Source organism: Chenopodium quinoa, unplaced genomic scaffold (genome assembly GCF_001683475.1).
Source record: "Chenopodium quinoa cultivar QQ74 unplaced genomic scaffold, ASM168347v1, whole genome shotgun sequence".
Classification (NCBI taxonomy): Eukaryota; Viridiplantae; Streptophyta; class Magnoliopsida; order Caryophyllales; family Amaranthaceae; genus Chenopodium; species Chenopodium quinoa.
The window spans coordinates 5,143,911-5,159,636 of record NW_018742418.1 but is presented as its reverse complement, the minus strand read 5'-3'; the positions used below and the strand labels follow the sequence as shown (position 1 = coordinate 5,159,636).

Sequence of the window (15,726 nt, the reverse complement as noted above, 5' to 3'; positions counted from 1 at the left end):
GTTAATATGGTAGATGAAGGAAGAGTTAGTGCATCTACTAGTGGTAAAAGGAAGAATAATAGTTCTTCCAAAGGAAAGTCCAAAACGAAAGCAAACAATAACGAATTTGCTTGTTGGGAATGCGGTAAGGTTGGACACCGTAAGAAGGACTGTAATTATTTCAAGAAAAGAATGGAGAAAGCCAAGGAGGGTCGTGCTACCGAAAGCAAGGACCCACCCACCAAAGGTAACCCATTCCATGAGGTTGAATTTAATTCCGGTTTGGACTTAAATGCAACGGATCCTAACATTTTTATGGTGCAGGATGATGACTCATGGTGGATTGATTCGGGGGCTTCAAGGCATGTGTGCAAGAGTAAACATTGGTTCAAAAGGTTGTTGATGGAGAAGACCTCTACATGGAGAACAACTCTACCATCAAGGTTCTTGGAAGAGGACAAGTTGAGCTTGTGTTTAGTTTGGGGACTGCAATTATTCTTAGGAATGTTTTGTATGCTCCGGAAATTAGTAGGAATCTTGTATCCGGGCCTACCCTGAATAGTCTTGGCTATAAGCTTGTATTTGAAGCTAATAAATGAATAATTACTAGGGGTGTAACATTCATAGGTCGTTGTTATTTGGATAATGGTTTGTTTAAACTCTTATTGAGAGAGAATTGTGTAATGGATGATATGTGTTTGAATGTTGTTGACAATGTTAATCAAGTTGATTTGAATATGTTTGATTTATGGCATTCAAGGTTAGGACATGTGAATTACAATAAAATGATTTTCATGTCAAAACAAGAATTGATACCTTCTTGTGATATTTCTCCTAATAAATATTTTACTTGCATGTTGAACAAGATAACTAGAATTCCTTTTAAGAGAGTTGAGAGAAGTTCTAATATTTTAGAACTGATCCATAGTGACTTGTGTGATTTTCATAGTACTCCTTCTTTGGGGAACAAAAGATACATGATTACATTTATAGATGATTATTCTAGGTTTTGTTATGTGTATCTTTTGCATTCCAAAGATGAAGCTTTAACAAAATTTGATATTTATAAAAGGGAAGTAGAACTGCATATTGAATCATTAATTAAGAGAATTAGAACTGATAAGGGAGGTGAGTATTATGATCCAGCTTATTTCGAAACTTTGGGTATAATTCATGAGACTACAGCGGGTTATACACCACAATCAAATGATATAGCTGAAAGGAAAAACAGAACTCTTGAAGAAATGGTTAGTTCCATGTTTTATCTTACTCTGGTTTGAGTGAAGGGTTCTGGGGTGAAGCAATGTTGACAGCTTGTCACATTCTTAACCGGGTTCCAACTAAGGGAAAACAATCTACCCCTTATGAACTATGGTACAAAAGAAAGCCAAACTTGAAGTATCTCAAGGTTTGGGGTTGTAGGGCAATCGTAAGAGTGCCCGGCAACAAGAAAAGAAAGCTCAGTGAAAGGGGCTTGGATTGCATATTTATAGGTTATGCTGAGCATAGCAAAACCTATAGGTTCTATGTAATAGAACAAAATGACTATATATCGATTCATTCGGTTATTGAGTCAAGAGATGCAATTTCTTATGAAAATCGATTTTCATCAATGAGTAGACTGAAAGATTTACTAATTAGTGTCAATAATAGGGACATAGTAGAGTTGAATGATCAACTTGAACTTCATAAAGATACATTCGATAATGAGAATGTTGAAACTCCTCAAGTTAGGAGAAGTACTAGGGAAAGAAAACCTAGGAACCCTCTTGATGACTTTATAATTTATTTAGTGGAAGGGTCTAGGGATGTCCTTAGTTCTTCTACTCCATATTGTTTTAATGTGGATAGTGACCCAAAGACTTATAGCGAGGCAATATCTAGTCAAAATAGTGCATTTTGGAAGGAAGCTATAAATGATGAGATGGATTCCATCATGGGAAATAATACATGGGTCAGAGAGGATTTACCTCCCGGTTGCAAACCTCTTGGTTGCAAGTGGATTTTCATTAGGAAAAGGAGACCGGATGGCTCCATAGTGAAATTTAAAGCCAGATTGGTTATCTAAGGCTTTAGGTAAAAGCATGGTATTGATTATTTCGATACCTATGCACCGGTTGCAAGAATTACATCCATAAGGTTATTGATTGCAATGGCTTTGGTATATAATCTAGTGATTCATCAAATGGATGTCAAAACAACATTCCTTTATGGAGATCTAGAGGAAGAAGTGTATATGAAACAACCCGAAGGGTTTGTTTTGGAAGGACAAGAAGATAAGGTGTGCAAATTGGTTAAGTCATTGTATGGACTTAAACAAGCACCAAAGCAGTGGCATCGAAAATTTGATGACACAATTTTGTCCTTTGGATTCAAGGTGAATCAAGCTGATAAGTGTATATATAGCAAATTTGATGACAAAGGTCATGGTGTCATCATTTGTCTATATGTTGATGATATGCTTATCTTTGGTACAAGTCTACAACAAGTAGAATTGACCAAGGAATTCTTATCCTCATCTTTTCAGATGAAGGATTTGGGGGAGGCGGATGTCATTTTAGGCATCGAGATTATTAGGGACAATGGAAGACTTATCTTAAGTCAATCTCATTATATTGAGAAGATGATCAAACGGTTTAATATGTTTGATAAGTGTCCAGTGAACACCCCCATGGAATCTAATGTTAAATTGGTTAAGAATTCAGGGAAAACGGTTTCCCAATTGGAATATTCAAGGATATTGGATCCTTGATGTATGCCATGACGAGTACAAGACCAGACATTGCATTGGCTGTAGGGAAACTTAGTAGATTTATTAGTAATCCGGGTGTACAACATTGGTTTGCAATAAGAGAGGTCTTGAGGTACCTTAAGGGTACGTTAGACTATGGTCTGATTTATAGTGGATTTCCTTCAGTTTTAGAAGGATATTCTGATGCAAGTTGGATCACTTACAAAGAGGATGACTCTTCCGTAAGTGGTTGGGTATTCATGTTTGGGGGAGGTGCCATTTCATGGTCTTCCAAGAAACAAACTTACATTGCGGATTCCACTATGACAGCGGAGTTTATAGCTCTTGCTTCAGCTAGTAAGGAAGTTGAGTGGTTGAGGAATCTCATGATAGAATTGCCTTTATTGCCTAAGCCAATGCCACCGGTGGCAATCCGTTGTGATTCCAATTCGGCGTTGATAAAGGCTTATAGTCAAGTGTACAATGGTAAGTCTCGGCATATTTCACTTAGGCATAGCCTAGTGAAAAGGCTTATCAATGATGGGGTCATAAGTCTTGACTATGTTCCAATAATAAATTTGGCGGATTGTTTTACTAAAGCAATGCCAAGGGATACCATCATATTTGCTATGAATGGAATGGGTTTATGTCCAAAAACACAAATTTGTGAGACCCAATCTAACGCTTGAAGAAACATCTATCAAGTCTTAGATTCAATGTGGTTGAATTGCATTTTTGTTGTTTGTTAGCAATGTTTGATGACCCATATTGCTATGTTACTTGTGATGTGTAAGGTAGCGTTTATTTAAAGTTATCTAAGATTTAGAGTTGAGAAGCTCTAAATGAAGGTGTCTTATCACAAGGGCACTATTACGTATATGAGAACCTACCTATATGAGTTCGAAGTTTAGCCGCTTCAAGAAGTCTAGATGGACATATAGACTTTGATGTACTTATGAAAGATACAGACACATGGTTGTATAAAAGTGTCAAGTGAAAATTAATTTGATTTGTCTTGTGTGTACTTCACCTTTGAATGGTTGAATATATCCGTGTGATTCAATCCATATGGAAATCATGGGATATGATCATCGTTAAGTGTGTTGTACTAGGTGTTAATTCAATCCGAAGGGACATTAACATTGATGCATGAGATGTGGCTAAGTGAATAAAAGTGGAGAATGTTTTAAAAAGTATACACTCTAAATGGGGGAGGATTGTTAGATTATTTAGAGTGTATGAGAGAATTTTAATCATTTGATTTATTTCCTACGGATGATTTAGAGGTGTTAGAGAAGAGTGCCCGCGCCACTGTTCAGCGCGCCCGCGCAAGGTTGGCGTGGCCCGCGACAAAAGCGCGTCAAAATCGCGCCAACTCTATGGAAAGTTGCAAAACTTTGGCAGAACTGGGGAGGCGCGCCCGCGCCTATTTGTGTCGCGCCCACGTTGCTTCCCTTGTCTGCGGTTTTTTGCGGTTATTTTCTCGGCTTTTAATTGCTTTCGTTTTTATCGAAAGAATACAGAGTTTCATTTTACTGAATTCTTCCCAACATTTATTCTCCACATTTTCTCTTAAACTTTTTGCAAACTTTTGTGAGAAAAATTCTTGAAACTTAGCCAAATTTTGTGAATTTATCATCTATATTTCGATTCTTTGTGCTAAGAACGAAGTGTTGTCTTTTGTATTTCAAAGAGGATTTCCGGATTGAACCCAAGCACCGTTGTGGGGGAAATTAACCTCTTTAGGAAAGTGTATACACGCCTAAGACAGAGTATCAAGGTTTGAGACTCAAGTGGTCATCGGTATTCTCATGTTCATGTTCATCTTTCAAGGCTTGGAGTTAAGGCAAGTTTGGTATTTTTCACATTAGTGTTTTTCTTTGTAATTTCTGTAATGCATTGATCTTTTGGTGCTTTAGTTGTAATACTTTGATTAGTATTGGTTGTTGTATAATTAAGTTGAAATTATACATCATTTCTAGGTTTTGTTTCCACATTCTTAAGTAGTTCTTGTTGTTGAATTACTGTAAAACCTAACATTAAGTTGCCGCCATTTTTTTGCAGTGATAGAATATGATAAATATTCTAGCTATTATTCTGTAGCGAAGGATATAGTTTTGTGAATATTCTGTAAATATCTTTTGAGTTTTCCTAACGTGATTAAGACTCACCTATGTAACCCTATATATGCATTAATGGAAACACTCCAATCTAAGGAGTTTCATATTATCTAACATGGTATCACAACTTAGGTTTATGATCCAATCCTAGATTCCGCAATTTTTTCCTTCACCGAATTTTTTTCTTTTTCCCTAGCCATCTACCCCTAGCCGTCCCTAACACCTTTGCCGCCAATCACCATGGTCAAGGAAGGTGAATCGTCAGTATTTCATCCAGCTCTCGGTGTTAGTAACATTAAGAATGTTATTCCTCTAATTCTTGATCATGAAAAAGTTCAATATTCCAATTGGGTTGAATTATTTGAGTGTCACGCTCATGCCTTTGATGTTCTTGATCATGTTGACCCAAAAACAACACGTCCTACAGACCTATCCGACGCTATGTGGAAAAGGTTTGATTCCGTTGTCAAGAATTGGATTTATGGTATTATTTCTACTGATTTGCTAGAAACAATTTTGTGCAAAGGGGATACGGCACAACAAGTTTGGTATAAACTTAAGGAAAATTTTCAAGTTAATAAAACTACTAGGGCGGTTTATCTGGAAAACCAATTTAATCATTTGCACCTATCAAAATTCTCTGACATCTCTTCTTATTGTCGAGAATTAAAGAACTTGAAGGATCAACTTGCTAATGTTGATCAATCCGTGTTGGAGCAAAAACTCGTAATTCGACTAGTTTCAGGGCTAGTGAATACAAATTTTGATACTGTTACTGCAATGATACAAAAAACTACCCCGTTGCCTTCATTCGAAACAACGAGGTTACGATTGTTACTTGAGGAGTCAAGGCGAGCCAATGACTCATCGTCACAGGAATCATCTTTTGTGGCTCAATCCATCAACACTACAAGTTTGACGGCCCCACAACAGCAGTAGGCGGCGCCGGCCGGTCAGGGTGGCAGCTCCTGTGGCCAGGGTTGTGGTCGCGGCCGAGGTTGAGGCAAGGGTCGTGGCCGAGGTTGAGGCAAGGGTCGTGGCCGAGGTTGAGGCAAGGGTCGTGGCCGAGGTTTGCCACAACAACACCAGCAATCACAACAACAAGCTACACAATGGGGCGCACCTCAGCAATAGAATGGCCCAACTAATCAGGCCCAGCAAGCCTCCCCACAATGGGGTCAGGCGCCATTTCCACATCCTCAGCAATGGGTTGCCCACGACCCCCCTACCCGACACAGCAACAAAGGCCTCAGCAGGCCTATTTCTTTGGGCCTCCACAACAGTCCCAAGCAGCTTACTCTTCTCATGGATCGGAGTATGGTTCGACAATGACTCCAACCAAGCTTGGAAATGCGTTTGCAACAATGAGTTTCCCCAATTACGATCCGTCTTGGTACATGGATTCCAGAGCAACTTCCCACATGAAAAATAATACTGGTAAACTCTTACCCTTTTTTAATTTAAGCACATCTAATTATATTCAAGTGGGTAACAATCAACGCATTCCAATTATGGGTTATGGTCATTCCACTATTGCTAATAAATCTCTTTTCTTGCATAATGTTTATTTAGCTCCCCAAACTATAAAAAATTTAATTTCTGTTAGAAATTTTACTTCTGATAATTCCGTGTCAATAGAGTTTAATCCCTAATGGATTTTAGGAAGGATCTACGAACTGGGAATCTAATAACCAGATTGCAATAGTACCGGGGACCTTAATCCTGTGACCATAGCACCGACAACTTGTCTAGCCACTTCTCTCACAGTCTTGTCTCCATCCATGTGGCACAACCGCTTAGGACATCCCGGAGAACCCATTTTTAATTTTCTTAGAAGTAAAAATTTGATTGATTGTAATAAGGAGCATGACTCCACTTTTTGCGTAGGTTATCAATTAGGAAAACAAACTCGCTTGCCTTTTCATAATTACAATAGCACTACTTTTTCTGCTTTTGACATTATTCATGCAAATTTGTGGACTTCTCCTATTCGTAGAGATAAAGGTCGCAAATATTATCTAGCTCTATTGGATGATTATACTCATTATGTGTGGACTATTCCTCTTGTGTATAAGTCTCAAGCTTTTCAAACCTTTCTTAATTTTCGGCAATATATTCTAACTCAATTTGAACGTCCTATTAATACTTTTCAAAGTTATCACGGTCGTGAATTTGATAATGACCCGTTTAAATTATTTTGTGTCAAAAATGGATTGGTTTTTCGCTTCTCTTGTCCTCACACATCTTCTCAAAATGGCAAAGCCGAACGCATGATTCGTATTCTTAATAATGTTAAGCGTAATCTATTGTTTCATGCTTCTCTTCCACCGTCCTTTTGGCATCATGCCTTAGAACGACCACTTATCTCCTAAATATTCTTCCTACCAAAACTCTCAATCAAATCACTTCGGCTCAAGCTTTATTTGGGGTTGTCCCGTCCTATAGTCATTTTAGAGTCTTTGGGTGTCTTTGTTTCCCAAACTTATCAACAACCATGCCTCATAAGCTTGCACCTCGCTCCACCCCATGTGTTTTCTTAGGCTATCCTTCCGACCATAGGGGATATAGGTGTATGGATATCACCACTCATAAAATCATAATCTCTTGCCATGTCACTTTCGATGAACATACTCTTCCATTTAAAAATATCACTAAGTTTCAATCGAATGATTATGATTTTCTAGCTTCGGATGACCTATCACCAATCTTGCAACATCACATTTTTATGCAACCCACTATGCGTCCAACCAACCAGCCCACACCACAAGGGATTTGTGGCGCAGCTCAGCAAGCCACAAGTGGGTTGCGACATTCACTGCCAACCCAAGGCCCAACAGGCGCTGGAATTCCAGCGGGCCAGACAGTAGCTTAGCAGGCTAACCCCACTAACCCAGTACCTGCTGGAAATCCAGCGGCCCAACAACCCACCCACGAGCCCACTTCGCCACCTACTCCACATGTCCTAAATCATCCCAGCAGCCCAATTTTGCCAATCAACCTAATCCATTCTCCAGGCACCTCATCCACATACACACCACCCCCACTTTGCGGCCTCACGCTAATTATTCCAACTAGACCACTGCCATTATCACCTCAAATGCAAACTAGGTCTAAGCACGGAATAGTTAAACCAAACCCAAAATTCAGTCTATCCGCCATCATCTGTTCTCCGCTTCCCAAAAATCACAAACAAGCCCTTTCCGACCAAAATTGGAATGTTGTGATGCATGATAAATATAGTGCTTTAATTGAAACAGGGACATGAGATTTGATTCCTTAGCATACGGGGGTGAACATTGTTAATTATATGTGGTTGTTTCGTCATAAATTGAATGCTAATGGTGATCTTGAAAGACACAAAGCTCTATTAGTTTGTGATGGCAGGTCTCAGGTAAAAGGTGTTGATTGTGATGAAACCTTCAGTCCGGTTGTTAAACCGGCCACTATACGCACAGTTTTGAATTTGGCTATGGCTCGTAAGTGGTCTATTCACCAACTTGATGAAAAATTCCTTTTTGCATGGTGATCTGAATGAGTGTGTGTACATGCATCGACGCCCCAGGTTTGTTGACAAAAGATTTCCAGGCTATGTGTGCAGGCTCCGCAAGGCTCTGTATGGTTTAAAATAAGCTCCAAGGGCTTGGTATCAGCGGTTTGCTAACTATCTCTTGCAGATGGGGTTTGTCACTGCTAAAAGTGACAATTCTTTATTCATTTTCCGATATGGGAAAGACATGGCATATTTGCTATTATATGTTGATGATATTGTATTGGTTACATCTTCAAATCTGTTGCGTGACCGCATCATTTCTCACTTACGTATTGGATTTCCAATGCCTGATTTAGGTCCTCTTAATTATTTTCCGGGCATTGTTGTTACTCATTCTCCTTCATATCTGTTTTTGTCTCAGCAGATATATGCACTGGAAATTTTAGAGCGCGCAGGCATGGCTAGTTGTAAACCTGCGGCGACTCCAGTGGATACTCAATCCAAGCTTAGTGCAGAGGCAGGACCTAAATTTCATAATCCAACACTCTATCGTAGTCTTGTAGGTGCATTACAGTACCTCACTTTTACTCACCCTGATATAGCTTATGCAGTTCAGCAGGTATGTTTATTCATGCATGATCCCAGACAAGCTCATTATGATGCATTGAAACGCATTCTGCGTTACATTCAGAACTCCATTGATCACGGGTTACATTTATATCCTCCATCATCCATGCACTTGATCACTTATACTGATACAGATTAGGGCGGGTGCCTAGACACTCGTCGATCGACCTCGGGTTATTGTTGCTTTCTAGGGGACAATCTCATTTCCTGGTCGTCTAAGCGTTAACCTACTCTTTCTAAATCTAGTGCAGAGGCAAAATATCGAGGCGTCGCTGATGTTGTTGCCGAGGCATGTTGGCTTCGTAATCTTCTTTTGGAGTTACATTATCCTCTCCGGCAGGCCCCTGTTATTTATTGTGAATTATGTCAGTGCAATTTATTTATCTCATAATCCCGTACAACACCAACGCACCAAGCACATTGAAATGGACATTATTTCATTCGAGAAAAGGTGGCGTATGGGCATTTACGGGTCTTATACGTTCCATCTCGTTATCAATTTGGAGACGTCTTCACGAAAGGCCTACCTCGACAACTATTTTTGGAGTTTAGATCCAGTCTCAGCGTCCGTTCTCCTCCCGCTATGACTGTGGGGGTATGATAGAATATGATAAATATTCTAGCAATTATTCTGTAGCGAAGGATATAGTTTTGTGAATATTCTGTAAATATCTTTCGAGTTTTCCTAACGTGATTAGGTTTCACCTTTGTAACCCTATATATATGCATCAGTGGAAACACTCCAATCTAAGGAGTTTCATATTATCTAACATGCAGTTTTTTTTTTCTCAGTGATTGTTTGTTTTAGTAGGTGGTGGAAGTTTTCATTCTAATCCATTTTTTTTGTTTTTGGTTCTGCTGTTTTTCCAGGGGTTACTGGAGAGTGGAATTTTCAGAATATTCTAGATGTTTCTGGATTCTTGAGGTTGGTTAGAAGGGATAACTTAGATAAGGCCTATTTTGTGTAAGTTTGAAGTTTGTATTTTTGGTGGTTTGGGTATTTAGATCTTTGCTCTTGCTTGGGGTTTGGGAATGTCTAAAACATAAGCCCAAAGTTATTTCTACTAGGATTTCGATAATTTTATCAAACGGGATCTAGTCGTATCACCTAATCAAAAGTAATTCCTAAATCCTCTAACTAAAGTAGATAGGGAAGTAGGGTCAAATCCACAGGAAAACAATGTTCTTTTACTCCTAATAAATTATTATAATCTAAATTATCAAGTAACCAATTGTATTGTGAGAATTAAACTAACAATTAAACTAAGAAAATTACGGGAATAATCAATAATAAAAGGCCTAGGGTATAGGTTCACCAATAACTAATACTCCAGGGTAAAACACAACAATCAATCATCAATGCATAAATTAATCAGATGATAAAGGGCTTTCGCTACGTATTATAATCACAAAATAATCTACCGGTATTAAATCGCATCTCTCGAATCTTGACTTAACCATTTATAGATTAACATGCCTATTGAAACCAAGCCTAAACATTAATTCTCATCTCGAATCAATATTGCATAACTCATACAATTAAACCTAGCCAAATCTAATTGCATAGCATTAAATCAATCAATAGGAAATCAATCAAGCATTAACAACCAACAATAATAATTTACCCCTTCATATTATTTATGGATCTCCACAAACCCTAGAAATACATCTACTCACTCATAATTAAATCTAAACTAAACAAAATAATTAAGCAAAACATAATTAACCAAAGCAATTAAATTACTGAAAATAAAAAGGAAAGAAATCGTTATCAAATTAAATGGAAAGGATGAATTGCATAAATCAAAGAATGTAGAGAGAACAAGAGTATCAAGAACAAAACTTAAGCAAACATCTTGAAATTAATCTAATGAAAAAAACTTAATCATCGGTGTCAAGAAGACGTCCTACAATTTTAGCAACCCACCGTATTAATACTCCACTCCTAATACTAATTAAAGAAAAAGCTAAAACAAAATAAAATTCCTAATGTAAACACGCGCCCGGTCGGGCGCGCCTTTTTCCTCTCTAATGCTTTGCTCGCGCCCGGTCAGGCGCGCGTCCGGGCGAAGCTCACCCTTTACTATCTCCCTTGCTTGGTCGGCGCGCCTTTGGGCGAAGCCCTGCCCGATCGGGCGAACTCCCAGGCAAAGGGTTATTTCAACTCTTTTGGGCTAGTTTTCTTGGCCCAATAAATTTCATCCTTGGGTCTTGAATTACGGTCCAATGCCCGAGCTCTTCTTTTCTTCACTGAGTCCTTAATCACCGGGTTGATTTCTCTAACGCGGCCCTGGGCTCCGGAATATGATCATTGTAATGCGTTTCGCTCTAATGCTCGCGGTGGCTCAACTAGGTACGGAGAAATGCTCCAAATCTGCAATTTCCTGTAAAATAATACCACAACTACGAAAACACTAGAAAACATATATTAGTAATAAAAGTGGCTCTAAAGAGCCAAATATACTCCTAATTATGACCAAGGGACGGGGATAAAATACTACATAAAATGAACATATCAGGGGTCGATAATCGAATCAATGTCTGGGTGTCATAGTCACAGTTGAATTTAAAGGTGATCATTAAGCGAGATGGCTAGATTGGAAAGTCCGAACATATGCACGGCTTAAAAAGTGGGTTAGGTGGTTATTATAAGATGACTCAAGGGTTGGGTCAATTGAGGTGAGGCGGTTCAATCTTGGTTGGTGGAAAGTGAGTTTGATCCATGAATCACTTTTTAGGTGGACCAATCCAAAGTAGTTTAGGTTGAAATCAAGCAAACACTAAACCAACTTGTTGTGCCTAATTGGTTCGAAGTTGACTCTATCATTCTTATCCAATGGTTATATGCCTACATCATCAAGATCATATCACGGAAAAAAAGTACTTTTATTTGAATGCAATGAGTTCATACAAGCTTTGTTTCATACAATCAAATTAGTAATGTTTTATGTTGAAATTATAGTTTGCATTACAAAGTACAAAAATAATCACAAAGATTGAGGAATTTTCCGATAGCTATAGTTGGTTTTAGTAATTAGCAATTATTGTTGACCTTTAAATTTAAAATTAACTACACATCGTCTTGTTGTTGAAAAGTGTGAAAATTTCCCTCTATTGAAGAAGTAATCTCATATTGGTTTGTTTGTGAATTTTGTGGTAAGTTCGAATTTTGACTAGTGGGGATTAAATGGAAGAATCAACAGGATTACAAGTTTTAAAATTTGCCTTAAAGTGTTAGGAACCCAAAATCAAAACCGGGACCTATTAGAAATTGTAGGTCTTGTTGTAAAGGTTTCGGTTCAGGTTCAATTTTTGGAATGAACCTAACATGCACGTTTTCATTTTCCGAAAACCTATTCAACAAGTTCTAATTCTGATTCCATTTTAACAGGGTACCTTGTTATAGTGTTATGCTCACCCTTATAAATCACTCAATGGTTTCCTTTCAATTTGTAACATTAGAAAATCCTAATTATTTTCCGAGGAATAACATCTTAGCTTCCATGCATGAACAAGCCGTGAAACATGAAATAAAACATCTGATCTACAAAACAACAATTTTTTTTTTTAAAAAAAATAATGCATCTAGCTAGGAAGTTCCCCATAAAGTGAATTGGACTCCTTTTTTCCTTCGTTGCTCGTATAAACTCTTCTTCGATAATTTCAAGATTTCAAGGCACAATCAATAGAAGTATGAAAATTCACAACCATCCATTTATTAGGGATGATAAATTTGTTTATATTTGGTCAATTTTTATCTCACATATCATGTTTAGAGACGGGTTTAAAACAAGTTACGAGTGATATGAGAAAAGAGTAGATTAAAATTAAATTACTATTAAATTTATCTCAAATAAGGAATTTTGTACAAGTTAATTCAAACCAAATAATCTATGCAATAGATAAGAATAAATTAAAAACACCAAGAATCTTCCATGATTATATTATTATGAACTCATCAAGGCATACACAGGTACACTATAAAATCACAACTTGAAGTGAATTCTTAATATAAACCTTCATATTATAAGTAGGCAAGTAGCACCCTTTGGCTTCTTTCTCTTTGATGGCTCAAGCACTTTGAACTTTAAAGAATTCTCCAAAGGACAACATAATTACCATTTTTTTAGCTAGTTATGTCAAAAAAAAAAAAAAAAAAAACTCTTTTTCAGGTCACAACTTTAATTGTTGGCAGCATTAGCGAGGGAATTAAAGTATGTAATAAACAAATATTTTTATGGGTATAAATGTCCGCATACTATTCTTAAGTACTTAAAAACCAGACAATTAACATTACTGAGACAAATAAGCAAGTATATAACATTAATATTAGAGAATATAATTGTTCAAATACGGAGTACTATTTATAAAAGTTATTTTAAACATATTTTTTAAGGTAGGGATTAGACATACCGTTTTATGACAAACATATATTCAAAGCATTGACATTATGATTAATAAAAAGTTTTGACTTTTTATTTCATTATTTCCGTATTATATATTCAAATATTTTTGGGATAATGTTGATTCAAAAGTTAGTGAGTGGTATATTAAAAAAAAAAAAAAAAAAAAAAAAAAAAAAAAAAAAAAAAAAAACCTTTCATTACTAATTTACTACATTATACGGATTCTATAATATTATTCTCAAGATGTTGACATGATAGATCAATAAGGTAATCAATTTTCTTAGTTAGTGAGAGATAGATCAATTTTCTTCTCTTGAAATGATAAAATGATGACAATTCTAGTTAGAGAGGGATTACCTTATTGAAATGGCCAATAAGGGTTATCAAAAGCCAACATTCTACCTTCGATATACCAATAAGAGGTATTAAAGGGATACTGCGTACACTTGAATCTTTTGCATGTAACAACTATTATTTTCATATATTTAAACATTGATTTTTTTTAAAAAAAATAAAAATAAAAATCGAATATCTATACTAATTTAATGTTGAGTTTGTATAACTATTGTAAACGTGCCAAGGTCAAGCCGTCAAGGTGATTGAAAGAAAATAAAAATCGAACAACTTATCTTGGTATCAATTAATAGAAACAATTATAAAGAGAGAAAATTCTTATTTGATCTCAATCAACTTTACAAAGTGAAAACTACAGGGTATATATAAACTTCGAATAGACTATTACTATCTACGGAGTATTAAATTACATCCACAATGGAACATATTTAAGAGTTAAGAGCTTACAAGATTGAATTGAGTTCATTTCTTACCAATTCAATTGAGGTTGTTTTAATTAAGTTCATGTTTTTTTCTTGTAAATAATTAAGGAACATAATATTCATATGCAAAAGCAAATGTAGTAAACTTCTGTTTGGACCCTATATGTTTATTTAGTAAACTAATCCTTTATTTATTTATTTTTTGGGAAATTCTACATGATAGCCTCATGGTTTTGAGTTTTCTACATGGAAGGCGAAGTTTTTTTCAGCTCTCTTTAGTGGCACCAAGATTTAGAAAAATTGACCATAGTGACCTTTTTTAGGTTTATGGCTAACCTTTTTAGTTAAAATGGTTAATTTTTTATTTTTTTTATTGAAAAATTATTTAAATTATATTTTAAAATCATAAAATTTAAAAAAAAAAATAAAAAAAAAAAAAACAAAAAACAAAAATATTCCCAGCCACCATCAGCGACCCTTCTTCTTCGTTGGATCTCTTATTCAAGTACAAATATTTTCGCTCAACCTATTTTCCCCAAATTCAACTGTAAGAATCTTATTCAATTTTTTAGGTTTGATTAATTTGTAGGACAATAAAGAATAATTTAGTAATTTACTTGTTATTTTATTGTGATATGTTGATTAATTAGTGTTGGAAATTTGATTTTGCAGGTGAATTAATATTTGAGGGATTGTTTGGGGGTGACTTGTGGTGCTATTGCTTTGATCGGCGGCCGAAGCTGGTATTGACGGAGAAAAGGGGGGGTCGCGGCTGCTGTGCGGTGATGGCAGGGGCTGCTATGGAAGTAACGGTGGCTAGTGCATTGGGGGTTAGTTGCGACGGTGGTTGTGATATGTGGACGGTCAGTAGGCAATTGATGGTGCGTTAATGGAGAGCCATCGTTGATTATGGTGGTTGGGCTGTTGTCAGATTGCTGCTGAGATTATGAGATAAGGTGCGGCTGTTTGTGTTGGTGTTGAATCGTTAAGGGGTGGTGGTTTAATGGAAAGGAGAGACGCGGCAGCCGGCAGGGGTGAGGGAGGCCGGCGCACCCGAGAGGGAAGGACTGGGAGCGGGCGCCGGCGTGGGAAGGGGCGGGGGAGAGGTGGTTCGCCGGCGTGTAATGTTTTTTTTGTTTTTTTTTTTAATTTTATTATTTTAAAATATAATTTAAATAATTTTTTAATAAAAAAAATCAAAGTTTAACCATTTTAACTAAAAAAATTCGCCATAAACCTAAAAAAGGTCACTATGGTCAATTTTTCTAAACCTTGGTGCCACTAAAAAGAGCTGAAAAAAACTTTGTCTTCCACGTAGAAAACTCAAAACCATGAGGCCACCATGTAGAACTTCCTTTTTTTTTTTAACTCCTTTTGTCTCTTTACATATTATTATACTGCTCTAAATCTTTTTTGAGTGGGAATTGAAGCATTCAAAGGGGCAAACTTTTGAACAAGTGGTTATTTTAAGCGTTGAAAACGTGATTAAACCAAATGTTAGGGATATGAGATATCGGAAAATATTTGTGTGGTATGTTTTCCGTATATATTATTAAGAGAATAATATATTTATATTTATTTTATGTTAAGATATTAT

The 15,726-nt window shown here is 36.6% G+C and overlaps 2 protein-coding genes across 2 annotated transcripts; both read left to right on the top strand.

Annotated features, from left to right (window-relative positions):
* Positions 1 to 5,070: 5,070 nt before the first annotated feature.
* Positions 5,071 to 5,769, top strand: LOC110713783. The gene has a single exon (XM_021892230.1). The coding sequence runs from the start codon at positions 5,071 to 5,073 to the stop codon at positions 5,767 to 5,769; it is 699 nt and encodes a 232-aa protein (XP_021747922.1).
* A 2,735-nt stretch (positions 5,770 to 8,504) lies between these two features.
* Positions 8,505 to 9,086, top strand: LOC110713775 (uncharacterized mitochondrial protein AtMg00810-like). Its single transcript, XM_021892221.1, has one exon. The coding sequence runs from the start codon at positions 8,505 to 8,507 to the stop codon at positions 9,084 to 9,086; it is 582 nt and encodes a 193-aa protein (XP_021747913.1).
* Positions 9,087 to 15,726: the final 6,640 nt, after the last annotated feature.